This window comes from Pleurodeles waltl, chromosome 12, assembly GCF_031143425.1.
Source record: "Pleurodeles waltl isolate 20211129_DDA chromosome 12, aPleWal1.hap1.20221129, whole genome shotgun sequence".
NCBI classification, from domain to species: domain Eukaryota; kingdom Metazoa; phylum Chordata; class Amphibia; order Caudata; family Salamandridae; genus Pleurodeles; species Pleurodeles waltl.
The window spans coordinates 265,019,520-265,046,405 of record NC_090451.1 but is presented as its reverse complement, the minus strand read 5'-3'; the positions used below and the strand labels follow the sequence as shown (position 1 = coordinate 265,046,405).

The window sequence follows — 26,886 nt, the reverse complement described above, 5'->3', positions numbered from 1 at the left end:
TCTTTCTTTCCATCTTTGGTGTGAGGTTTGGGGACTAAGACCACTGGGCTAGCCCAGGGGCTGTCAGAGCGCTCAATCACTCCCAATTCCAGCATCTGGTGGACTTCCACCTTGATGCTTTCCTTAACATGGTCAGACTGTCTAAAGATTTTGTTCTTGACAGGCATGCTGTCTCCTGTGTCCACATCATGGGTACACAGGTGTGTCTGACCAGGGGTTAAGGAGAAGAGTTCAGGAAACTGTTGTAGGACTCTCCTACAATCAGCTTGCTGTTGGCCAGAGAGGGTGTCTGAGTAGATCACTCCATCTACTGTGCCATCTTTTGGGTCTGATGACAGAAGATCAGGGAGAGGTTCACTCTCTGCCTCCTGATCCTCATCTGTTACCATCAACAGATTCACATCAGCCCTGTCATGGAAGAGCTTAAGGCGGTTCACATGGATCACCCTCTTGGGGCTCCTGCTTGTGCCCAGGTCCACCAGGTAGGTGACCTGACTCTTCCTTTCTAGCACTGGGTAAGGGCCACTCCATTTGTCCTGGAGTGCCCTGGGAGCCACAGGCTCCAGAACCCAGACTTTCTGCCCTGGTTGGAACTCAACCAGTGCAGCCTTTTGGTCATACCAAAACTTCTGGAGCTGTTGGCTGGCCTCAAGGTTTTTGGTTGCCTTTTCCATGTACTCTGCCATTCTAGAGCGAAGGCCAAGTACATAGTCCACTATGTCCTGTTTAGGCTCATGGAGAGGTCTCTCCCAGCCTTCTTTAACAAGGGCAAGTGGTCCCCTCACAGGATGGCCAAACAGAAGTTCAAAGGGTGAGAATCCTACTCCCTTCTGTGGCACCTCTCTGTAAGCGAAAAGCAGACATGGCAAGAGGACATCCCATCTCCTTTTGAGCTTTTCTGGGAGCCCCATGATCATGCCTTTTAATGTCTTGTTGAATCTCTCAACCAAGCCATTAGTTTGTGGATGGTATGGTGTAGTGAATTTATAAGTCACTCCACACTCATTCCACATGTGCTTTAGGTATGCTGACATGAAGTTGGTACCTCTGTCAGACACCACTTCCTTAGGGAAACCCACTCTGGTAAAGATACCAATGAGGGCCTTGGCTACTGCAGGGGCAGTAGTCGACCTAAGGGGAATAGCTTCAGGATACCTGGTAGCATGATCCACTACTACCAGGATATACATATTTCCTGAGGCTGTGGGAGGTTCTAGTGGACCAACTATGTCCACACCCACTCTTTCAAAGGGAACCCCCACCACTGGAAGTGGAATGAGGGGGGCCTTTGGATGTCCACCTGTCTTACCACTGGCTTGACAGGTGGGGCAGGAGAGGCAAAACTCCTTAACCATGTTGGACATATTGGGCCAGTAGAAGTGGTTGACTAACCTCTCCCACGTCTTGGTTTGTCCCAAATGTCCAGCAAGGGGAATGTCATGGGCCAATGTTAGGATGAACTTCCTGAACAGCTGAGGCACTACCACTCTCCTAGTGGCACCAGGTTTGGGGTCTCTGGCCTCAGTGTACAGGAGTCCATCTTCCCAATAGACCCTATGCGTTCCATTTTTCTTGCCTTTGGACTCTTCAGCAGCTTGCTGCCTAAGGCCTTCAAGAGAGGGACAGGTTTCTTGTCCCTTACACAGCTCCTCCCTTGAGGGTCCCCCTGGGCCTAAGAGCTCAACCTGATAAGGTTCAAGCTCCAAAGGCTCAGTTCCCTCAGAGGGCAGAACTTCTTCCTGAGAAGAGAGGTTCCCTTTCTTTTGCTGTGTTGCAGTTGGTTTCCCAACTGACTTTCCTGTTCTCTTGGTAGGCTGGGCCATTCTTCCAGACTCCAGCTCTACTTGTTCACCCTGTGCCTTGCACTGTGCTCTTGTTTTCACACACACCAGTTCAGGGATACCCAGCATTGCTGCATGGGTTTTTAGTTCTACCTCAGCCCATGCTGAGGACTCCAGGTCATTTCCAAGCAGACAGTCCACTGGGATATTTGAGGAGACCACCACCTGTTTCAGGCCATTGACCCCTCCCCATTCTAAAGTAACCATTGCCATGGGATGTACTTTTTTCTGATTGTCAGCGTTGGTGACTGTGTAAGTTTTCCCAGTCAGGTATTGGCCAGGGGAAACCAGTTTCTCTGTCACCATGGTGACACTGGCACCTGTATCCCTCAGGCCCTCTATTCTAGTCCCATTAATTAAGAGTTGCTGTCTGTATTTTTGCATGTTAGGCGGCCAGACAGCTAGTGTGGCTAAATCCACCCCACCCTCAGAAACTAGAATAGCTTCAGTGTGGACCCTGATTTGCTCTGGGCACACTGTTGATCCCACTTGGAGACTAGCCATACCAGTGTTACCTGGATGGGAGTTTGGAGTGGAACCTTTCTTGGGACAGGCCTTGTCTCCAGTTTGGTGTCCATGCTGTTTACAGCTATGACACCAGGCCTTTTTGGGATCAAAGTTTTTACCCTTGTACCCATTGTTTTGTGAAGAGGCTCTGGGCCCACCCTCCTGTGCAGGTTTTTGGGGGCCTGTAGAAGACTCTTTACTATTTTTAGTTTTGGTTGTCTCATCACCCTTCCCCTGGGGAGTCTTTGTGACCCCTTTCTTTTGGTCACCCCCTGTTGAAGTCTTGGACACCCTTGTCTTGACCCAATGGTCCGCCTTCTTTCCCAATTCTTGGGGAGAAATTGGTCCTAGGTCTACCAGATGCTGATGCAGTTTATCATTGAAACAATTACTTAACAGGTGTTCTTTCACAAATAAATTGTACAGCCCATCATAATTACACCACTGCCTTGAATCCAACCATCTAGTGTTTTCACTGAGTAGTCAACAAAGTCAACCCAGGTCTGGCTCGAGGATTTTTGAGCCCCCCTGAACCTAATCCTGTACTCCTCAGTGGAGAATCCAAAGCCCTCAATCAGGGTACCCTTCATGAGGTCATAAGATTCTGCATCTTTTCCAGAGAGTGTGAGGAGTCTATCCCTACACTTTCCAGTGAACATTTCCCAAAGGAGAGCACCCCAGTGAGATCTGTTCACTTTTCTGGTTACACAAGCCCTCTCAAAAGCTGTGAACCACTTGGTGATGTCCTCACCATCTTCAAATTTTGTCACAATCCCTTTGGGGATTTTTAACATGTCAGGAGAATCTCTGACCCTATTTATATTGCTGCCACCATTGATGGGTCCTAGGCCCATCTCTTGTCTTTCCCTTTCTATGGCTAGGAGCTGTCTCTCTAAAGCCAATCTTTTGGCCATCCTGGCTAACAGGAGGTCATCTTCACTGAGAGCATCCTCAGTGATTTCAGAAATGTGGGACCCTCCTGTGAGGGACTCACTATTTCTGACTAACACAGTTGGAGACAGGACTTGAGGGGTCCTGTTCTCCCTATTTAGGACTGGAGGAGGGACATTGGCCTCCAAGTCACTAATTTCTTCCTCTGTGATGTCATCATCAGAGGGGTTGGCTTTTTCAAACTCTGCCAACAGCTCCTGGAGCTGAATTTTGGTAGGTCTGGAGCCAATGGTTATTTTCTTTATATTACAGAGAGACCTTAGCTCCCTCATCTTAAGATGGAGGTAAGGTGTGGTGTCGAGTTCCACCACCTGCATCTCTGTATCAGACATTATTCTGCTAAGAGTTGGAATACTTTTTTAAGAATCTAAAACTGTTTCTAGAGTCTAATTCAAACTTTTAACAAACTTTTTAAACTCTAAAAGACAATGCTAAACAGGGACTTAACACACAAGGCCCTAGCAGGACTTTTAAGAATTTTGAAAAATTTCAAATTGCAAAAATGAATTTCTAATGACAATTTTGGAATTTGTCGTGTGATCAGGTATTGGCTGAGTAGTCCAGCAAATGCAAAGTCTTGTACCCCACCGCTGATCCACCAATGTAGGAAGTTGGCTCTGTATGCACTATTTCAAAGTAAGGAATAGTATGCACAGAGTCCAAGGGTTCCCCTTAGAGGTAAGATAGTGGCAAAAAGAGATAATACTAATGCTCTATTTTGTGGTAGTGTGGTCGAGCAGTAGGCTTATCCAAGGAGTAGTGTTAAGCATTTGTTGTACATACACATAGACAATAAATGAGGTACACACACTCAGAGACAAATCCAGCCAATAGGTTTTTGTATAGAAAAATATCTTTTCTTAGTTTATTTTAAGAACCACAGGTTCAAATTCTACATGTAATATCTCAGTCGAAAGGTATTGCAGGTAAGTACTTTAGGAACTTCAAATCATCAAAATTGCATGAATACTTTTCAAGTTATTCACAAATAGCTGTTTTAAAAGTGGACACTTAGTGCAATTTTCACAGTTCCTAGGGGAGGTAAGTATTTGTTAGGTTAACCAGGTAAGTAAGACACTTACAGGGCTTAGTTCTTGGTCCAAGGTAGCCCACCGTTGGGGGTTCAGAGCAACCCCAAAGTCACCACACCAGCAGCTCAGGGCCGGTCAGGTGCAGAGTTCAAAGTGGTGCCCAAAACACATAGGCTAGAATGGAGAGAAGGGGGTGCCCCGGTTCCGGTCTGCTTGCAGGTAAGTACCCGCGTCTTCGGAGGGCAGACCAGGGGGGTTTTGTAGGGCACCGGGGGGGACACAAGCCCACACAGAAAGTTCACCCTCAGCGGCGCGGGGGCGGCCGGGTGCAGTGTAGAAACAAGCGTCGGGTTCGCGATGTTAGTCTATGAGAGATCTCGGGATCTCTTCAGCGCTGCAGGCAGGCAAGGGGGGGGGGTTCCTCGGGGAAACCTCCACTTGGGCAAGGGAGAGGGACTCCTGGGGGTCACTTCTCCAGTGAAAGTCCGGTCCTTCAGGTCCTGGGGGCTGCGGGTGCAGGGTCTCTCCCAGGCGTCGGGACTTTAGGTTCAAAGAGTCGCGGTCAGGGGAAGCCTCGGGATTCCCTCTGCAGGCGGCGCTGTGGGGGCTCAGGGGGGACAGGTTTTGGTACTCACAGTATCAGAGTAGTCCTGGGGTCCCTCCTGAGGTGTTGGATCTCCACCAGCCGAGTCGGGGTCGCCGGGTGCAGTGTTGCAAGTCTCACGCTTCTTGCGGGGAGCTTGCAGGGTTCTTTAAAGTTGCTGGAAACAAAGTTGCAGCTTTTCTTGGAGCAGGTCCGCTGTCCTCGGGAGTTTCTTGTCTTTTCGAAGCAGGGGCAGTCCTCAGAGGATGTCGAGGTCGCTGGTCCCTTTGGAAGGCGTCGCTGGAGCAGGATCTTTGGAAGGCAGGAGACAGGCCGGTGAGTTTCTGGAGCCAAGGCAGTTGTCGTCTTCTGGTCTTCCGCTGCAGGGGTTTTCAGCTGGGCAGTCCTTCTTCTTGTAGTTGCAGGAATCTAATTTTCTAGGGTTCAGGGTAGCCCTTAAATACTAAATTTAAGGGCGTGTTTAGGTCTGGGGGGTTAGTAGCCAATGGCTACTAGCCCTGAGGGTGGGTACACCCTCTTTGTGCCTCCTCCCAAGGGGAGGGGGTCACAATCCTAACCCTATTGGGGGAATCCTCCATCTGCAAGATGGAGGATTTCTAAAAGTTAGAGTCACTTCAGCTCAGGACACCTTAGGGGCTGTCCTGACTGGTCAGTGACTCCTCCTTGTTTTTCTCATTATCTTCTCCGGCCTTGCCGCCAAAAGTGGGGCCTGGCCGGAGGGGGCGGGCAACTCCACTAGCTGGAGTGTCCTGCTGGGTTGGCACAAAGGAGGTGAGCCTTTGAGGCTCACCGCCAGGTGTGACAATTCCTGCCTGGGGGAGGTGTTAGCATCTCCACCCAGTGCAGGCTTTGTTACTGGCCTCAGAGTGACAAAGGCACTCTCCCCATGGGGCCAGCAACATGTCTCAGTTTGTGGCAGGCTGCTAAAACTAGTCAGCCTACACAGATAGTCGGTTAAGTTTCAGGGGGCACCTCTAAGGTGCCCTCGGTGGTGTATTTTACAATAAAATGTACACTGGCATCAGTGTGCATTTATTGTGCTGAGAAGTTTGATACCAAACTTCCCAGTTTTCAGTGTAGCCATTATGGTGCTGTGGAGTTCGTGTTTGACAAACTCCCAGACCATATACTCTTATGGCTACCCTGCACTTACAATGTCTAAGGTTTTGTTTAGACACTGTAGGGGTACCATGCTCATGCACTGGTACCCTCACCTATGGTATAGTGCACCCTGCCTTAGGGCTGTAAGGCCTGCTAGAGGGGTGTCTTACCTATACTGCATAGGCAGTGAGAGGCTGGCATGGCACCCTGAGGGGAGTGCCATGTCGACTTACTCGTTTTGTCCTCACTAGCACACACAAGCTGGCAAGCAGTGTGTCTGTGCTGAGATAGAGGTCTCCAGGGTGGCATAAGACATGCTGCAGCCCTTAGAGACCTTCCTTGGCATCAGGGCCCTTGGTACTAGAAGTACCAGTTACAAGGGACTTATCTGGATGCCAGGGTCTGCCAATTGTGGATACCAAAGTACAGGTTAGGGAAAGAACACTGGTGCTGGGGCCTGGTTAGCAGGCCTCAGCACACTTTCAATTGTAAACATAGCATCAGCAAAGGCAAAAAGTCAGGGGGCAACCATGCCAAGGAGGCATTTCCTTACACCCAGTCTTTGTGCAACTGAATAAATGTCTCTTCTACCATTAGGGCTTTTAGTTTGCCTACTCAAGGAGCAAAATTATGGCAATGAAGAAGACCATTTTCTAAGAAAGGAACAGCTTTGGGCAAGAGTGTAATGGCTCAAACAGAGTAACCACCAGCCTTGTGAGAACAATGTGGAGGTCCCAGAAGGGATTACCCTTTTAAGACCTTCAATGTTAGCTTTAATCACCAGTATTGTAAAAAGTAACTAGTGTTCATGTTTTGCAGGCAAACAGTTATCTGTACGCTTAGCGAAGGGTAGGCAAACACTGCCTAATCTAATTAGTAGATAATATTTTGTACTGTTAGCTACAGACTATTATCTGGTAGATTACGGTCACCAAATTCTAAGACCTCTGGGGCCAGCTCACAAGACTCTATTCCCCGAGGTGGGAATGTTGTAACTGACCTTGAGTCTGTGGAGGAGGTCTCTCCTTGCAGGCAACATGGAGATGTACGGACATAACCCGAAGCAGCTATCTCCAGGGCTGCCTTTCCCAGGTGGGTACTCTTAGGAGGAGTCTCACTGGAGCTTGCCACAGTTTCCTCACCACGTACAGAAGAAGTGGCAGTGTCGGAAAAGCATCAGCAAATATCGGACTAATTCAATCACACAGCATTGCTCAAGGACTGTGTGTGTTGGTACCTGAAGATGAAGTTTTGGCATTTCATGTTGTTGTGTGGCAAACATGTCTGCAGTTAGTGAGCCCCAGCAGCAGTTTTGTTGGATTACCTCGGAGGTCCCATTCTTGTGTTAGTTGATGTGTCCTGCTTGGTAGGTCCACAAAATTGTTGTCCATGTCTGGGAAATTAACATGGTGACAAACGGCCCATTGCCAGATTGCTTGTGTTAGCTTTGACCACTGTAGAGAGCGTGTAACCACTTGTTTTTGCTGGTATTATATGGTGGATATGTTGTTTGATTTGCATGAAGGTAGTGCTTATTTGCACAATCTGTTTAATGCCTTGCGTGATAACTGACACGGATTCAGTTCCAGTACATTGATGTGAATGACATTGTTCCTGGAGAGTGAGCTGGCATGTGTGTGCTCCACACCCTTTAAAGGATATTAATGGTCAGATGCATCTGCGGGTCAAGGAACAAACTGCCCAGTAACAGATTGCTGTTCTTCCGCAATTGCAGTTTGTGCTGAACCCTTGGCTCCACAAACATTAGCATCTCACTGCCCAGTATCAAGTGGCCATTGTCTTGCAAGACATTATTGAAGAGGGCATATGTAAGGTGAGTATGGTACTACTGCAATATCAGATGCCATCATTCACAAACGTTTTGTCATCATTTTTACTGTTGTAGGACTTGACATCTGGTAAAAAGGAAGCATCCTTGGAAATACCATCACCTCTTAATTTGTTGGAGGTAAAGGTAAGGTTTTGGCACAGGCCATGAACCACAATATGTGGAGGAGTGAGGTGGTTTCTTCAGTATTAAAACAGGCACTGCACTAAGCTTCTGCTCTTTGCTAGCCAGTCACTGTGCGAAATAAATACATGAATGGCATTGCATCAAAGATGCACTGCCACCAAAGCTAGACGTTTTATAATTACTCATAGGGCTGTTGTCATCACAAAGGTAGCACTTTGAACTTATGATGCATTCCACTTACCACTTATGAATGGGCATGTGAAAGTAGAACTACTTTAGACAGGATTGTGTTGTAGCCCCCAACGCAAAGCAGCAGGACTGAAGTCCTGTAAAATTGTAATTTTGAAATGCTCGGACATGATGTATCAGGTTGGTAATCACAAGTCGAGGATTGGCCGCAATGTACTGTCTTATGTGGAAATGAAAAGTATATTGAGGACATTCCTTTCCCTGTGGTTGTGGAGATACAGATTCAACTGCTCCCTTTTAAAGCAGCGCTTGTGCTTTCTCTTGAAGCAGTCTTTGGTGATCTTGGATTATATATTGTGCCTGGATGATGGAATGTTGGGTGGTAGGGTAAGGAATCCCAGGTAGCAGTCGTGGGTGACGATGGATAATACCCAATGGTCTGTGGTTTTCTCCTAATCCAGGAGGTATAACCTCAGTCTTCCCTGGTCAGGTTTAGGAAAGGGGAAAATTTTAATAATCAGCCCTCTCTATCCTTCAGGATCTTAGAAGAGATGGTGCAACATACCTAAGCAGAGTGGTCGCGGTAAAGGCAGTACATGCAGTCCTGATGAGGGTCTTCAGAGTGTAATATCTTTTTCCCCACAGGTCTTGCAGGATCTGAACAAACCTTTATTTTCCTTATCAAATATGTTCTAGACCTCACACACAACCAGTCAGAACAAGTTTTGAAGAGTACAACCTTGACGTTATGCCAAAAGATGTGAAGAATAGAGCTGAGCTCTGAGGAGACTTCCTAGCATGACGTGCAGTAGAAAATCTGAGGTGCTGGAGCTTCTCTCAGGAAGGTTCTAACGGGTGGTGTAGCTGGATTGGTGGACCCTGAAGTTTGGTCCTTTTTCTTAAAATGACTCAGACAGAGTGTTAAACTGAGAGGCCTGAGGGCCTTTAGGTTTAAATCAATGTCAATACTACTTGGTTAAATATACAGGGGGCTCCCATCTCGATGACTGGGAATGATTCAAGCATGTGACTCTATGAAAGATTCCAATACTGGAGTAACAGTGACTACCTACAACATCTCCCCCTACCATCCAACACCTGTTGGGGGCACCAGGAGTAATCCTAGAAAGCATTCAATTAATCAAGTGGTTATGCAGCAGCCTATGTAGCCACCAAGCATATGCCTCTGACAGATACATGCCTCCAGATCACAAATGACACAACTTGAACCTAGCCAAAGTGTACGTAAACACCAAATGTTTGGGCTGTACCACTGTGTGGTGCATAAAATGATCCCTCTGGCAACAGTGCCTTAGCAGTCAATCAAGTGGTGCCACCAACACCCAATGTTAAAGTCTGTCTCTAGAACACAAATCCTTGTTAAATCAAGGTGAAGGGGCAAAAATCGATAGGGACATAATACTTAAAGAACAATCCAATACAGATATAGGTCGAAATATAATTTTAAAACAGAGGCAAGAGGAGTCCTTAGGATAAATTGACTGTAGAGGAATATACTGAATTGGCTGCAACTCACTTATGCATCTGGGCAATGGCATTGCTACCGATAAAAAGGCCCCTAAAAGGTATACACATCCACCAAGCCAGAAGTAGGTTAAGGTACAAACAGACTGTGAAGATCTTCAATGCCACTCAACATGGGAACAAGCCCATGTCTGTTGGCAGTATGATCAATCCTATAAGTGCTCATCTGCACAGCAGCCTCAGCCATGAAATAAGAGACAGAGCTGTTCAATGAACAAATGATTAAGTTTCTTCTCTACTGCCCAACTGCAGAATCCTAGCAATTTGCTCCTGTACAGAAACCAGAGAGAGGTACTTTTACCAGCCACCAGTACTTCCAGGTTCTCTGAAAAAACACCAAGGTCCAGAGAGGAGTGAAGTCCACTGTCCTTGCTCTACTAAGAGGAGATGGTGCCATCAACTACACCCCTCTTGGGATACCAAATGTCTCGGAGGTTGCCGGTATGGGGCAGCTGTGGGACCTGCAAACCGTAACTGGTCTTGCTCAATGAGAGGATCCATGCATCAGTGGGTCAGTGGAGAATGCAACATTAAAGTATTTGGGGTAGCAGGTAGTACAATAGGACTCACTGGCCATCTGAAGCATCTGCTGGTTGCTCCCTGAAAAGGAGACTCCTACTGTAAAGAAATGGATCCCTGTTGCAGTTACCCCCCACTTTTTGCCTGATACTGATGCTGACTTGACTGAGAAGTGTGCTGGGACCCTTCTAACCAGGCCCCAGCACCAGTGTTCTTTCACCTAAAATGTACCATTGTTTCCACAATTGGCAAAACACTGGCACCCAGGTAAGTCCCTTGTAACTGGTACCCCTGGTACCAAGGGCCCTGATGCCAGGGGAGGTCTCTAAGGGCTGCAGCATGTCTTATGCCACCCTAGGGACCCCCTCACTCAGCACAGACACACTGCTTGCCAGCTTGTGTGTGCTGGTGGGGAGAAAATGACTAAGTCGACATGTGTAAGGAAATGCCTCCTTGGCATGGTTGCCCCCTGACTTTTTGCCTTTGCTGATGCTATGTTTACAATTGAAAGTGTGCTGAGGCCTGCTAACCAGGCCCCAGCACCAGTGTTCTTTCCCTAACCTGTACTTTTGTATCCACAATTGGCAGACCCTGGCATCCAGATAAGTCCCTTGTAACTGGTACTTCTAGTACCAAGGGCCCTGATGCCAAGGAAGGTCTCTAAGGGATGCAGCATGTCTTATGCCACCCTGGAGACCTCTCACTCAGCACAGACACACTGCTTGCCAGCTTGTGTGTGCTAGTGAGGACCAAACGAGTAAGTCGACATGGCACTCCCCTCAGGGTGCCATGCCAGCCTCTCACTGCCTATGCAGTATAGGTAAGACACCCCTCTAGCAGGCCTTACAGCCCTAAGGCAGGGTGCACTATACCATAGGTGAGGGTACCAGTGCATGAGCATGGTACCCCTACAGTGTCTAAACAAAACCTTAGACATTGTAAGTGCAGGGTAGCCATAAGAGTATATGGTCTGGGAGTCTGTCAAACACGAACTCCACAGCACCATAATGGCTGCACTGAAAACTGGGAAGTTTGGTATCAAACTTCTCAGCACAATAAATGCACACTGATGCCAGTGTACATTTTATTGTAAAATACACCACAGAGGGCACCTTAGAGGTGCCCCCTGAAACTTAACCGACTGTCTGTGTAGGCTGACTAGTTCCAGCAGCCTGCCACACCAGAGACATGTTGCTGGCCCCATGGGGAGAGTGCCTTTGTCACTCTGAGGCCAGTAACAAAGCCTGCACTGGGTGGAGATGCTAACACCTCCCCCAGGCAGGAGCTGTGACACCTGGCGGTGAGCCTCAAAGGCTCACCCCTTTGTCACAGCCCAGCAGGGCACTCCAGCTTAGTGGAGTTGCCCGCCCCCTCCGGCCACGGCCCCCACTTTTGGCGGCAAGGCTGGAGGGAACAAAGAAAGCAACAAGGAGGAGTCACTGGCCAGTCAGGACAGCCCCTAAGGTGTCCTGAGCTGAGGTGACTCTGACTTTTAGAAATCCTCCATCTTGCAGATGGAGGATTCCCCCAATAGGGTTAGGATTGTGGCCTCCTCCCCTTGGGAGGAGGCACAAAGAGGGTGTACCCACCCTCAGGGCTAGTAGCCATTGGCTACTAACCCCCCAGACCTAAACACGCCCTTAAATTTAGTATTTAAGGGCTACCCTGAACCCTAGAAGATTAGATTCCTGCAACTACAAGAAGAAGGACTGCCTAGCTGAAAAACCCCTGCAGAGGAAGACCAGAAGACGACAACTGCCTTGGCTCCAGAAACTCACCGGCCTGTCTCCTGCCTTCCAAAGATCCTGCTCCAGCGACGCCTTCCAAAGGGACCAGCGACCTCGACATCCTCTGAGGACTGCCCCTGCTTCGAAAAGACAAGAAACTCCCGAGGACAGCGGACCTGCTCCAAGAAAGGCTGCAACTTTGTTTCCAGCAGCTTTAAAGAACCCTGCAAGCTCCCCGCAAAAGGCGTGAGACTTGCAACACTGCACCCGGCGACCCCGACTCGGCTGGTGGCGATCCAACACCTCAGGAGGGACCCCAGGACTACTCTAAGACTGTGAGTACAAAAACCTGTCCCCCCTGAGCCCCCACAGCGCCGCCTGCAGAGGGAATCCCGAGGCTTCCCCTGACCGCGACTCTTTGAATCCTAAGTCCCGACACCTGGGAGAGACCCTGCACCCGCAGCCCCCAGGACCTGAAGGACCGGACTTTCACTGGAGGAGTGACCCCCAGGAGTCCCTCTCCCTTGCCCAAGTGGAGGTTTCCCCGAGGAACCCCCCCCTTGCCTGCCTGCAGCGCTGAAGAGATCCCTAGATCTCCCATTGACTTCCATTACAAACCCGACGCTTGTTTCTACACTGCACCCGGCCGCCCCCGCGCTGCTGAGGGTGAAATTTCTGTGTGGACTTGTGTCCCCCCCGGTGCCCTACAAAACCCCCCTGGTCTGCCCTCCGAAGACGCGGGTACTTACCTGCAAGCAGACCGGAATCGGGGCACCCCCTTCTCTCCATTCTAGCCTATGTGTTTTGGGCACCACTTTGAACTCTGCACCTGACCGGCCCTGAGCTGCTGGTGTGGTGACTTTGGGGTTGCTCTGAACCCCCAACGGTGGGCTACCTTGGACCAAGAACTGAACCCTGTAAGTGTCTTACTTACCTGGTAAAACTAACAAATACTTACCTCCCCTAGGAACTGTGAAAATTGCACTAAGTGTCCACTTTTAAAACAGCTATTTGTGAATAACTTGAAAAGTATACATGCAATTTTGATGATTTGAAGTTCCTAAAGTACTTACCTGCAATACCTTTCGAATGAGCTATTACATGTAGAATTTGAACCTGTGGTTCTTAAAATAAACTAAGAAAAGATATTTTTCTATACAAAAACCTATTGGCTGGATTTGTCTCTGAGTGTGTGTACCTCATTTATTGTCTATGTGTATGTACAACAAATGCTTAACACTACTCCTTGGATAAGCCTACTGCTCGACCACACTACCACAAAATAGAGCATTAGTATTATCTATTTTTACCACTATTTTACCTCTAAGGGGAACCCTTGGACTCTGTGCATGCTATTCCTTACTTTGAAATAGCACATACAGAGCCAACTTCCTACATTGGTGGATCAGCGGTGGGGTACAAGACTTTGCATTTGCTGGACTACTCAGCCAATACCTGATCACACGACAAATTCCAAAATTGTCATTAGAAATTGATTTTTGCAATTTGAAAAGTTTTCTAAATTCTTAAAAGACCTGCTAGGGCCTTGTGTTAGATCCTGTTTAGCATTTCTTTTAGAGTTTAAAAGTTTGTAAAAGTTTGAATTAGATTCTAGAACCAGTTTTAGTTTCTTAAAAAGTATTCCAACTTTTAGAAGCATAATGTCTAGCACAGATGTGAATGTGGTGGAACTCGACACCACACCTTACCTCCATCTACAGATGAGAGAGCTAAGGTCACTCTGTAAACTAAAGAAAATAGCAATGGGCCCCAAACCTACCAAAGTACAGCTCCAGGAGCTTTTGGCAGAGTTTGAAAAGGCCAACCCCTCTGAGGATGGCAACTCAGAGGATGAAGATAGTGACTTGGAGGGAAATTCCCCCCCTCCAGTCCTACTTAGGGAGAGCAGGGCTTCTCAAGCCCTGACTCCACAAATAATAGTCAGAGATGCTGGTTCCCTCACAGGAGGGACCAACAACTCTGAAATCACTGAGGATAACTCCAGTGAAGAGGACATCCAGTTAGCCAGGATGGCCAAAAGATTGGCTTTGGAAAGACAGATCCTAGCCATAGAGAGGGAAAGACAAGAGATGGGCCTAGGACCCATCAATGGTGGCAGCAACATAAATAGGGTCAGAGATTCTCCTGACATGTTGAAAATCCCCAAAGGGATTGTAACTAAATATGAAGATGGTGATGACATCACCAAATGGTTCACAGCTTTTGAGAGGGCTTGTGTAACCAGAAAAGTGAACAGATCTCACTGGGGTGCCCTCCTTTGGGAAATGTTCACTGGAAAGTGTAGGGATAGACTCCTCACACTCTCTGGAAAAGATGCAGAATCTTATGACCTCATGAAGGGTACCCTGATTGAGGGCTTTGGATTCTCCACTGAGGAGTACAGGATTAGGTTCAGGGGGGCTCAAAAATCCTCGAGCCAGACCTGGGTTGACTTTGTTGACTACTCAGTGAAAACACTAGATGGTTGGATTCAAGGCAGTGGTGTAAATAATTATGATGGGCTGTACAATTTATTTGTGAAAGAACACCTGTTAAGTAATTGTTTCAATGATAAACTGCATCAGCATCTGGTAGACCTAGGACCAATTTCTCCCCAAGAATTGGGAAAGAAGGCGGACCATTGGGTCAAGACAAGGGTGTCCAAGACTTCAACAGGGGGTGACCAAAAGAAAGGGGTCACAAAGACTCCCCAGCAGAAGGGTGATGAGACAACCAAAACTAAAAATAGTAAAGAGTCTTCTACAGGCCCCCAAAAACCTGCACAGGAGGGTGGGCCCAGAGCCTCTTCACAAAACAATGGGTACAAGGGTAAAAACTTTGATCCCAAAAAGGCCTGGTGTCATAGCTGTAAACAGCATGGACACCAAACTGGAGACAAGGCCTGTCCCAAGAAAAGTTCCACTCCAAACTCCAATCCAGGTAACACTGGAATGGCTAGTCTCCAAGTGGGATCAACAGTGTGCCCAGAGCAAATCAGGGTCCACACTGAAGCTACTCTAGTTTCTGAGGGTGGGGTGGATTTAGCCACACTAGCTGTCTGGCCGCCTAACATGCAAAAATACAGACAGCAACTCTTAATTAATGGGACTAGAATAGAGGGCCTGAGGGATACAGGTGCCAGTGTCACCATGGTGACAGAGAAACTGGTTTCCCCTGGCCAATACCTGACTGGAAAAACTTACACAGTCACCAACGCTGACAATCAGAGAAAAGTACATCCCATGGCAATGGTTACTTTAGAATGGGGAGGGGTCAATGGCCTGAAGCAGGTGGTGGTCTCCTCAAATATCCCAGTGGACTGTCTGCTTGGAAATGACCTGGAGTCCTCAGCATGGGCTGAGGTAGAGCTAAAAACCCATGCAGCAATGCTGGGTATCCCTGAACTGGTGTGTGTGAAAACAAGAGCACAATGCAAGGCACAGGGTGAAAAAGTAGAGCTGGAGTCTGGAAAAATGGCCCAGCCTACCAAGAGAACAGGAAAGTCAGTTGGGAAACCAACTGCAACACAGCAAAAGAAAGGGAACCTCTCTTCTCAGGAAGAAGTTCTGCCCTCTGAGGGAACTGAGCCTTTGGAGCTTGAACCTTATCAGGTTGAGCTCTTAGGCCCAGGGGGACCCTCAAGGGAGGAGCTGTGTAAGGGACAAGAAACCTGTCCCTCTCTTGAAGGCCTTAGGCAGCAAGCTGCTGAAGAGTCCAAAGGCAAGAAAAATGGAACACATAGGGTCTATTGGGAAGATGGGCTCCTGTACACTGAGGCCAGAGACCCCAAACCTGGTGCCACTAGGAGAGTGGTAGTGCCTCAGCTGTTCAGAGAGTTCATCCTAACATTGGCCCATGACATTCCCCTTGCTGGACATTTGGGACAAACCAAGACGTGGGAGAGGTTAGTCAACCACTTCTACTGGCCCAATATGTCCAACATGGTTAAGGAGTTTTGCCTCTCCTGCCCCACCTGTCAAGCCAGTGGTAAGACAGGTGGGCATCCAAAGGCCCCCCTCATTCCACTTCCTGTGGTGGGGGTGCCCTTTGAAAGAGTGGGTGTGGACATAGTTGGTCCACTGGAACCTCCCACAGCCTCAGGAAATATGTATATCCTGGTAGTAGTGGATCATGCTACCAGGTATCCTGAAGCTATTCCCCTTAGGTCGACTACTGCCCCTGCAGTAGCCAAGGCCCTCATTGGTATCTTTACCAGAGTGGGTTTCCCTAAGGAGGTGGTGTCTGACAGAGGTACCAACTTCATGTCAGCATACCTAAAGCACATGTGGAATGAGTGTGGAGTGACTTATAAATTCACTACACCTTACCATCCACAAACTAATGGCTTAGTTGAGAGATTCAACAAGACATTAAAGGGCATGATCATGGGGCTCCCAGAAAAACTCAAAAGGAGATGGGATGTCCTCCTGCCATGTCTGCTTTTCGCTTACAGGGAGGTACCACAGAAGGGAGTAGGGTTCTCACCCTTTGAACTTCTGTTTGGTCATCCTGTAAGGGGACCACTTGCCCTTGTTAAAGAAGGCTGGGAGAGACCTCTCCATGAGCCTAAACAGGACATAGTGGACTATGTACTTGGCCTTCGCTCTAGAATGGCAGAGTACATGGAAAAGGCAACCAAAAACCTTGAGGCCAGCCAACAACTCCAGAAGTTTTGGTATGACCAAAAGGCTGCACTGGTTGAGTTCCAACCAGGGCAGAAGGTCTGGGTTCTGGAGCCTGTGGCTCCCAGGGCACTCCAGGACAAATGGAGTGGCCCTTACCCAGTACTAGAGAGGAAGAGTCAGGTCACCTACTTGGTGGACCTGGGCACAAGCAGGAGCCCCAAGAGGGTGATCCATGTAAACCGCCTTAAGCTCTTCCACGACAGGGCTGATGTCAATCTGTTGATGGTAACAGATGAGGATCAGGAGGCAGAGAGTGAACCTCTCCCTGATCTTCTGTCATCAGACCCAAAAGATGGTACAGTAGATGGAGTGATCTACTCAGACACCCTCTCTGGCCAACAGCAAGCTGATTGTAGGAGAGTCCTACAACAGTTTCCTGAACTCTTCTCCTTAACCCCTGGTCAGACACACCTGTGTACCCATGATGTGGACACAGGAGACAGCATGCCTGTCAAGAACAAAATCTTTAGACAATCTGACCATGTTAAAGAAAGCATCAAGGTGGAAGTCCACAAGATGCTGGAATTGGGAGTAATTGAGCGCTCTGACAGCCCCTGGGCTAGCCCAGTGGTCTTAGTCCCCAAACCTCACACCAAAGATGGAAAGAAAGAGATGAGGTTTTGTGTGGACTACAGAGGGCTCAATTCTGTCACCAAGACAGATGCTCATCCAATTCCAAGAGCTGATGAGCTCATTGATAAATTAGGTGCTGCCAAATTTCTAAGTCCCTTTGACTTGACAGCAGGGTACTGGCAAATAAAAATGGCACCTGGAGCAAAAGAAAAGACAGCATTCTCCACACCTGATGGGCATTATCAGTTTACTGTTATGCCCTTTGGTTTAAAGAATGCCCCTGCCACCTTCCAAAGGTTGGTGAATCAAGTCCTTGCTGGCTTGGAGTCCTTTAGCACAGCTTATCTTGATGATATTGCTGTCTTTAGCTCCACCTGGCAGGATCACCTGGTCCACCTGAGGAAGGTTTTGAAGGCTCTGCAATCTGCAGGCCTCTCTATCAAGGCATCCAAATGCCAGATAGGGCAGGGAACTGTGGTTTACTTGGGCCACCTTGTAGGTGGAGGCCAAGTTCAGCCACTCCAACCCAAGATCCAGACCATTCTGGACTGGGTAGCTCCAAAAACCCAGACTCAAGTCAGGGCATTCCTTGGCTTGACTGGGTACTACAGGAGGTTTGTGAAGGGATATGGATCCATTGTGACAGCCCTCACTGAGCTCACCTCCAAGAAAATGCCCAAGAAAGTGAACTGGACTGTGGACTGCCAACAGGCCTTTGACACCCTGAAACAAGCAATGTGCTCAGCACCAGTTCTCAAAGCTCCAGATTATTCTAAGCAGTTCATTGTGCAGACTGATGCCTCTGAACATGGGATAGGGGCAGTTTTGTCCCAAACAAATGATGATGGCCTTGACCAGCCTGTTGCTTTCATTAGCAGGAGGTTACTCCCCAGGGAGCAGCGTTGGAGTGCCATTGAGAGGGAGGCCTTTGCTGTGGTTTGGTCCCTGAAGAAGCTGAGACCATACCTCTTTGGGACTCACTTCCTAGTTCAAACTGACCACAGACCTCTCAAATGGCTGATGCAAATGAAAGGTGAAAATCCTAAACTGTTGAGGTGGTCCATCTCCCTACAGGGAATGGACTTTATAGTGGAACACAGACCTGGGACTGCCCATGCCAATGCAGATGGCCTTTCCAGGTTCTTCCACTTAGAAAATGAAGACTCTCTTGGGAAAGGTTAGTCTCATCCTCTTTCGTTTGGGGGGGGGTTGTGTAAGGAAATGCCTCCTTGGCATGGTTGCCCCCTGACTTTTTGCCTTTGCTGATGCTATGTTTACAATTGAAAGTGTGCTGAGGCCTGCTAACCAGGCCCCAGCACCAGTGTTCTTTCCCTAACCTGTACTTTTGTATCCACAATTGGCAGACCCTGGCATCCAGATAAGTCCCTTGTAACTGGTACTTCTAGTACCAAGGGCCCTGATGCCAAGGAAGGTCTCTAAGGGATGCAGCATGTCTTATGCCACCCTGGAGACCTCTCACTCAGCACAGACACACTGCTTGCCAGCTTGTGTGTGCTAGTGAGGACCAAACGAGTAAGTCGACATGGCACTCCCCTCAGGGTGCCATGCCAGCCTCTCACTGCCTATGCAGTATAGGTAAGACACCCCTCTAGCAGGCCTTACAGCCCTAAGGCAGGGTGCACTATACCATAGGTGAGGGTACCAGTGCATGAGCATGGTACCCCTACAGTGTCTAAACAAAACCTTAGACATTGTAAGTGCAGGGTAGCCATAAGAGTATATGGTCTGGGAGTCTGTCAAACACGAACTCCACAGCACCATAATGGCTGCACTGAAAACTGGGAAGTTTGGTATCAAACTTCTCAGCACAATAAATGCACACTGATGCCAGTGTACATTTTATTGTAAAATACACCACAGAGGGCACCTTAGAGGTGCCCCCTGAAACTTAACCGACTGTCTGTGTAGGCTGACTAGTTCCAGCAGCCTGCCACACCAGAGACATGTTGCTGGCCCCATGGGGAGAGTGCCTTTGTCACTCTGAGGCCAGTAACAAAGCCTGCACTGGGTGGAGATGCTAACACCTCCCCCAGGCAGGAGCTGTGACACCTGGCGGTGAGCCTCAAAGGCTCACCCCTTTGTCACAGCCCAGCAGGGCACTCCAGCTTAGTGGAGTTGCCCGCCCCCTCCGGCCACGGCCCCCACTTTTGGCGGCAAGGCTGGAGGGAACAAAGAAAGCAACAAGGAGGAGTCACTGGCCAGTCAGGACAGCCCCTAAGGTGTCCTGAGCTGAGGTGACTCTGACTTTTAGAAATCCTCCATCTTGCAGATGGAGGATTCCCCCAATAGGGTTAGGATTGTGGCCTCCTCCCCTTGGGAGGAGGCACAAAGAGGGTGTACCCACCCTCAGGGCTAGTAGCCATTGGCTACTAACCCCCCAGACCTAAACACGCCCTTAAATTTAGTATTTAAGGGCTACCCTGAACCCTAGAAGATTAGATTCCTGCAACTACAAGAAGAAGGACTGCCTAGCTGAAAAACCCCTGCAGAGGAAGACCAGAAGACGACAACTGCCTTGGCTCCAGAAACTCACCGGCCTGTCTCCTGCCTTCCAAAGATCCTGCTCCAGCGACGCCTTCCAAAGGGACCAGCGACCTCGACATCCTCTGAGGACTGCCCCTGCTTCGAAAAGACAAGAAACTCCCGAGGACAGCGGACCTGCTCCAAGAAAGGCTGCAACTTTGTTTCCAGCAGCTTTAAAGAACCCTGCAAGCTCCCCGCAAAAGGCGTGAGACTTGCAACACTGCACCCGGCGACCCCGACTCGGCTGGTGGCGATCCAACACCTCAGGAGGGACCCCAGGACTACTCTAAGACTGTGAGTACAAAAACCTGTCCCCCCTGAGCCCCCACAGCGCCGCCTGCAGAGGGAATCCCGAGGCTTCCCCTGACCGCGACTCTTTGAATCCTAAGTCCCGACACCTGGGAGAGACCCTGCACCCGCAGCCCCCAGGACCTGAAGGACCGGACTTTCACTGGAGGAGTGACCCCCAGGAGTCCCTCTCCCTTGCCCAAGTGGAGGTTTCCCCGAGGAACCCCCCCCTTGCCTGCCTGCAGCGCTGAAGAGATCCCTAGATCTCCCATTGACTTCCATTACAAACCCGACGCTTGTTTCTACACTGCACCCGGCCGCCCCCGCGCTGCTGAGGGTGAAATTTCTGTGTGGACTTGTGTCCCCCCCGGTGCCCTACAAAACCCCCCTGGTCTGCCCTCCGAAGACGCGGGTACTTACCTGCAAGCAGACCGGAATCGGGGCACCCCCTTCTCTCCATTCTAGCCTATGTGTTTTGGGCACCACTTTGAACTCTGCACCTGACCGGCCCTGAGCTGCTGGTGTGGTGACTTTGGGGTTGCTCTGAACCCCCAACGGTGGGCTACCTTGGACCAAGAACTGAACCCTGTAAGTGTCTTACTTACCTGGTAAAACTAACAAATACTTACCTCCCCTAGGAACTGTGAAAATTGCACTAAGTGTCCACTTTTAAAACAGCTATTTGTGAATAACTTGAAAAGTATACATGCAATTTTGATGATTTGAAGTTCCTAAAGTACTTACCTGCAATACCTTTCGAATGAGCTATTACATGTAGAATTTGAACCTGTGGTTCTTAAAATAAACTAAGAAAAGATATTTTTCTATACAAAAACCTATTGGCTGGATTTGTCTCTGAGTGTGTGTACCTCATTTATTGTCTATGTGTATGTACAACAAATGCTTAACACTACTCCTTGGATAAGCCTACTGCTCGACCACACTACCACAAAATAGAGCATTAGTATTATCTATTTTTACCACTATTTTACCTCTAAGGGGAACCCTTGGACTCTGTGCATGCTATTCCTTACTTTGAAATAGCACATACAGAGCCAACTTCCTACAACATGGCACTCCCCTCAGGGTGCCATGCCAACCTCACACTGCCTGTGGCATAGGTAAGTCACCCCTCTAGCAGGCCTCACAGCCCTAAGGCAGGGTGCACTATACCACAGGTGAGGGCATAGGTGCATGAGCACTATGCCCCTACAGTGTCTAAGCTAAACCTTAGACATTGTAAGTGCAGGGTAGCCATAAGAGTATATGGCCTGGGAGTCTGTCAAAAACGAACTCCACAGCTCCATAATGGCTACACTGAATACTGGGAAGTTTAGTATCAAACTTTTCAGAAGAATAAACCCACACTGATGCCAGTGTTGGATTTATTACAAAATGCACACAGAGGGCATCTTAGAGATACCCGCTGTATTTTACCCAATTGTTCAGTGCAGGACTGACTGGTCTGTGCCAGCCTGCTGCTGAGAGACGAGTTTCTGACCCCATGCGGTGAGAGCCTTTGTGCTCTCCGAGGACAGAAACAAAGCCTGCTCTGGGTGGAGGTGCTTCACACCTCCCTCCTGCAGGAACTAACACCTAGCAGTGAGCTTCAAAGACTCAAGCTTCGTGTTACAATGCCCCAGGGCACTCAAGCTAGTGGGGATGCCCACCCCCTGGACCCAGCCCCCACTTCTGGCGGCAAGTCCAGGAGAGATAATGAGAAAAACAAGGAGGAGTCACTGGCCAGTCAGGACAGCCCCTAAGGTGTCCTGAGCTGAGGTGACTCTGACTTTTAGAAATCCTCCATCTTGTAGAAGGAGGATTCCCCCAATAGGAATAGGGATGTGACCCCCTCCCCTCAGGGAGGAGGCACAAAGAGGGTGTACCCACCCTTAAGGACAGTAGCCATTGGCTACTGCCCTCCCAGACCTAAACACACCCCTAAATTCAGTATTTAGGTGCTCCCCAGAACCTAGGAAACTAGATTCCTGCAACTTACAGAAGAAGAGGACTGCTGAGCTGAAAAACCCCTGCAGAAGAAGAAAGAAGACACCAACTGCTTTGGCCCCAGTCCTACCGGCCTGTCTCCTGCCTTCCAAAGAAAACTGCTCCAGCGACGCTTTCCCCAGGACCAGCGACCTCTGAATCCTCAGAGGACTGCCCTGCTTCCAAGAGACCAAGAAACTCCAGAGAACAGCGGCTCTGTTCAACAAAGACTGCAACTTTGTTTCCAGAGGAGCAGATTTAAAGACCCCTGCAATCCCCGCAAGAAGCGTGAGACTTGAAACACTGCACCCGGCGACCCTGACTCGACTGGTGGAGAACCAACACCTCAGGGAGGACCCTCCGGCGACTCAGAGACCGTGAGTAACCAAAGTTGTCCCCCCTGAAGCCCCACAGCGACGTCTGCAGAGGGAATACCGAGGCTCCCCCTGACCGCGACGGCCTGACTCTGAAATCCAGACGCCTGGAAAAGACCCTGCACCCGCAGCCCCCAGGACCTGAAGGATCGGAACTCCAGTGCAGGAGTGACCCCCAGGAGGCCCTCTCCCTTGCCCAGGTGGTGGCTACCCAGAGGAGCCCCCCCCCCTTGCCTGCCTGCACCGCTGAAGAGACCCCTTGGTCTCCCATTGACTCCCATTGGAAACCCGACGCTTGTTTGCACACTGCACCCGGCCGCCCCCGCGCTGCTGAGGGTGTACTTTTTGTGTGGACTTGTGTCCCCCCCGGTGCCCTACAAATTCCCCCTGGTCTGCCCTCCGAAGACGCGGGTACTTACCTGCTGGCAGACTGGAACCGGGGAACCCCCTTCTCTCCATTGAAGCCTATGTGTTTTGGGCACCACTTTGAACTCTGCACCTGACCGGCCCTGAGCTGCTGGTGTGGTGACTTTGGGGTTGCTCTGAACCCCCAACGGTGGGCTACTTTGGACCCCAATCTGAACCCGGTAGGTGGTTTACTTACCTGCAAAAACTAACATTACTTTACCTCCCCCAGGAACTGTGAAAATTGCACTGTGTCCACTTTTAAAAACAGCTAAATGTGTTTTATGTAAAAAGTATATGCTATTGTAATTATTCAAAGTTCCTAAAGTACTTACCTGCAATACCTTTCAAATGAGATATTACATGTAGAATTTGAACCTGTGGTTCTTAAAATAAATTAAGAAAATATATTTTTCTATAACAAAAACCTATTGGCCTGGAATTGTTTCTGAGTGTGTGTTCCTCATTTATTGCCTGTGTGTATGTACACCAAATGCTTAACACTACTCCTTTGATAAGCCTACTGCTCGACCACACTACCACAAAATAGAGCATTAGTATTATCTCTTTTTGCCACTATCTTACCTCTAAGGGGAACCCTTGGACTCTGTGCATACTATTCCTTACTTTGAAATAGTGCATACAGAGCCAACTTCCCACACCTACCTTGATAGGTGCACAGTACCTACAACACAACACCAAATCAGTTAGCTCAAAACCCCAAATACTTAATCCTCATAGGCATTCTGATACAATATGGGGGGCTGCCTCTTCCTACACACTGTAGTGATGCTTCGTCTCGCCCTTCCACAATTTCAAGAAGGTTTTGAGTACTGTGTACATAAAAGAGCATTCGGAAACACCTATTCTCTGGAGAGTAGGAACAGTCTCTGAATGGTCTTTCTTTTATCAATACTACGCACGGTAAACTAGGATGCTGAATGTTTTAAAAATAGTCAAACATGTTGCCTAGAGTGGCCAACCGACACCTGTTGAAAGAATGCAACACTCTGCATGAGTTTTACAATCAAGGTAAAGCTATCAGGGAGATCACTTTGGAACGGAAGAGGAGTTTAGGGGTAAAATCGGAAGCATGTAGACCTCTAAGGAGGACAGGTACATAACATACCCACCCTCCTGACACCCCTTTTTAATCATACCACCCCTGTGAGACATATTAAACTAGTAATATCATTCAGTGGGGGTGGGGGGGGTGGGGGGTATTTTTAATTTACCAAGAGCCAACCACACCTATCCTCTTCTAGCATCTGCATCGCTGAAACCAATTGTGCTCCCACATATTCCCTCGGTCGCAGCGTGCCTCGTTCTGCAGCAGAATGGGAAGAAACCCAATGATGAAGCATGCCACCAAGGAGTAACCCTGGTGGGTGAGGGTTTTTCTAACAAAAAAACTTTTTTTCTGTGGAAGTTTTTCCCCTCTGGGTTGGGTCTCTAAATAGGTTTACTGAAGCGTCAAGAAGGACAGACCCTCCCCTTTAACCCTTCCTATCCCCCCTTTGTTTAGCATGTTCTTTTGAACCACAGAAGATCGGACTTGAATTTTTAAAACTGTACATCATGGAGTGATCAGGAAGAGTGCTATGGGCTCTCCTTGGGGACACAGATAGGAAGGAGCATTGAATACTGCTTTGAGCAGTATTGCAAACATATATAACCTTGTTGTTTAAACAAAACTATTTTTGATATTTACGTCACTAGAACATAGGTATTGCTCTGCTTTACTTACTGGGAGAAAGTCTGAAATATCCAAATGCTTTCTATTCACTTTCGACTTCTGGGGAGCTTCCTCCATCTCTTCTTCATCCAACGCAGCATCTTCTAAGCCAGCAATGGCTTCCTCGGTTTCAATATCTGCAGCAGTCTCTCTCAATCTCTGGGCTTCAGCTTCTTTCATTTGAATTATGATTTCTCCTGCATCAACTTGTAAAGTTTCTGAGAAAATCCTCAGAATGGCATTCACGGTGTCTGCCTGACTAGATGAAGGAATCTTATCCTTTATATTCCAGGCTGTACCTAAAAAAGGTCATAGCAGATGTAGGATGAGAAACATTACTTCACCCATGCCTTATTCTCCCTGAAAACAAATCTTGAGATTACATAAAACTGCGAAAAATAAAACTTTTAGTGCAGCAAAAATTTGTTTTTCAAAACTTACCACTCAATAGCCTTATAAGAAGCCCACATCCCAACCAATGACCACTGAATTTCAATCAATTATTCAATACAATTATCTATTTTAATTCACACAAATATAAATATATATAAATATAAATTCATAAAAATGCATAGTATAAAATTAACAATACAACATCAAACATCAACCACATAATAAAAAAATATTTTGCATACATCATAAAAAAAAAAAAATTATCATAAAGTAATATACCAAAACTGGGGCAATAAGCCGGAAAACACAAATACAACAGAGAACCCACAATTAAACAGACACAACAGAACTCCTTGGCCTCAATAGTAATCTAACAAATCACTAGTTTTGAAAATAAAGGAGAGGAGTATACAACAGTGGTAAGCCGAAAAGGGCTGGGCACCATGATATGTTGAAGATAAATTACTAAAGGGCACGGACAGCTCTTTAAAGTAGAACAATTGCTGGAGGCAAAAGTTTCAATGCTCCCAGATTGCTAAGCATTAGTGTGACTTTGAAGGATTTTACTTGTTAAAACATTTGAAATAAAAAGCAGGACATGAGGGGAGCTTAAGGGGCAGTGAAAAAAGACAGGAGTGTGGGACTGTTATGGATACTTAAAAAGCAATATTTTTCAATGTAATCAACATTTTTAAGGCCTTCAAAACATAGGTGATAGAGTATGGGTATGTTTGTCAGTGTGGCCAAGTGACAAGGCCTAGGTGAAATCTGACCGACACTTCACATTACCAGACTAAAAGCATTTGTACCCAACTATTTATTACAGAATACATTTTGTAAAAGGGGGGGTGTTGTAATACACCAAAACACCCCCTGTAGCTACACCCCTGCAGCAGTCAGGAGGTAGCAGCCACAACAGCTCTGCACAGGCTGTGGTCAATGAAGAGGGCCTGACTGGCCTTACAGTGGTTTAACAGCTGGCTAAGGGATCTGGACTGAGTGAGCGACACAAGCCAGCGACGCAGAGGGAGCAACAAAGATCATGATGCAGAGATCCTGCCAGATTGAGATCCGGCCGACCCATGGAAACAAGCCAAATTGGTCCTGGTGTCACTTTCCAACATCACGGCATAGCTCAGCAGCGTCCGCATTTGGCCTGCATTCTGCACCAGCAGTAAATTTGTAGACAGACAGATGGCTTTGTTTTTAACATTCAGCTGGGCCCAAAACAAAGGTTTGATTTAAAAGGCCAGAGAAGGGGGTAATCGGCCAACAAGGGAGCAAATGGCAAATGCACTCCAGGCAGGTGGCCCTTTGTACAAGGAGACAGGCTGGTGGCCAGAACAGATTGGGAAGACCAATGTCCAAGCAGTCCTACACGAAGGGGTATCTCTGGGACCACTGTGGATGGAGACCCGTAGCCCAGACGCAGCTGGCCTTCTACTGACTCAAAGAGGACCCAGAGGGACCCTGACCACTTTGTCCAAAGTTGCCCTACCTTGTGTGTGGACCAATAAATAACCGCAAAGGCACCCCCATCAACTGGACTGGAAAACGATTTGGTGGCCAGGTAACAGTCTAAATACTCATTAATGCCACCCCTAAACTTTCATCTTGTAAGATTTGGTCACCCAAGTCAGGCCGGAGTAGCCAAACACAACTGCTACAAACCTAAGTTTACAAAGTTTATGGTTACCAATGCTTGTTTGCAGTTAAACTGTGATTTAAGTTTTCTTTAGACATCTGTATCTCCAGAACACTTCAGTGGACGTTGCTCATCTTGGTCTCTACAAATTCATAGAAATTCAAAAACTATGTTTATAAATTGGTGTAGGATTTCTTTTGTGATGTGTGGCTTTCTTATTTTGTTGTTTGGTACTGTTAAATGCGTTAAACTAGTTTCTTTGTTTAAG

The 26,886-nt window shown here is 48.0% G+C and overlaps 1 protein-coding gene across 1 annotated transcript in view; it reads right to left on the bottom strand.

Moving 5' to 3' along the window:
* The window catches only part of HEATR3 (HEAT repeat containing 3), a 239,440-nt gene that overhangs the window by 145,791 nt on the left and 66,763 nt on the right, over positions 1-26,886 (bottom strand). Inside the window, exon 7 of the mRNA XM_069218649.1 lies at positions 24,593-24,879. Within this exon, the coding sequence (XP_069074750.1) occupies positions 24,593-24,879 (287 nt within the window). The remainder of the gene's footprint in view (positions 1-24,592; positions 24,880-26,886) is intronic.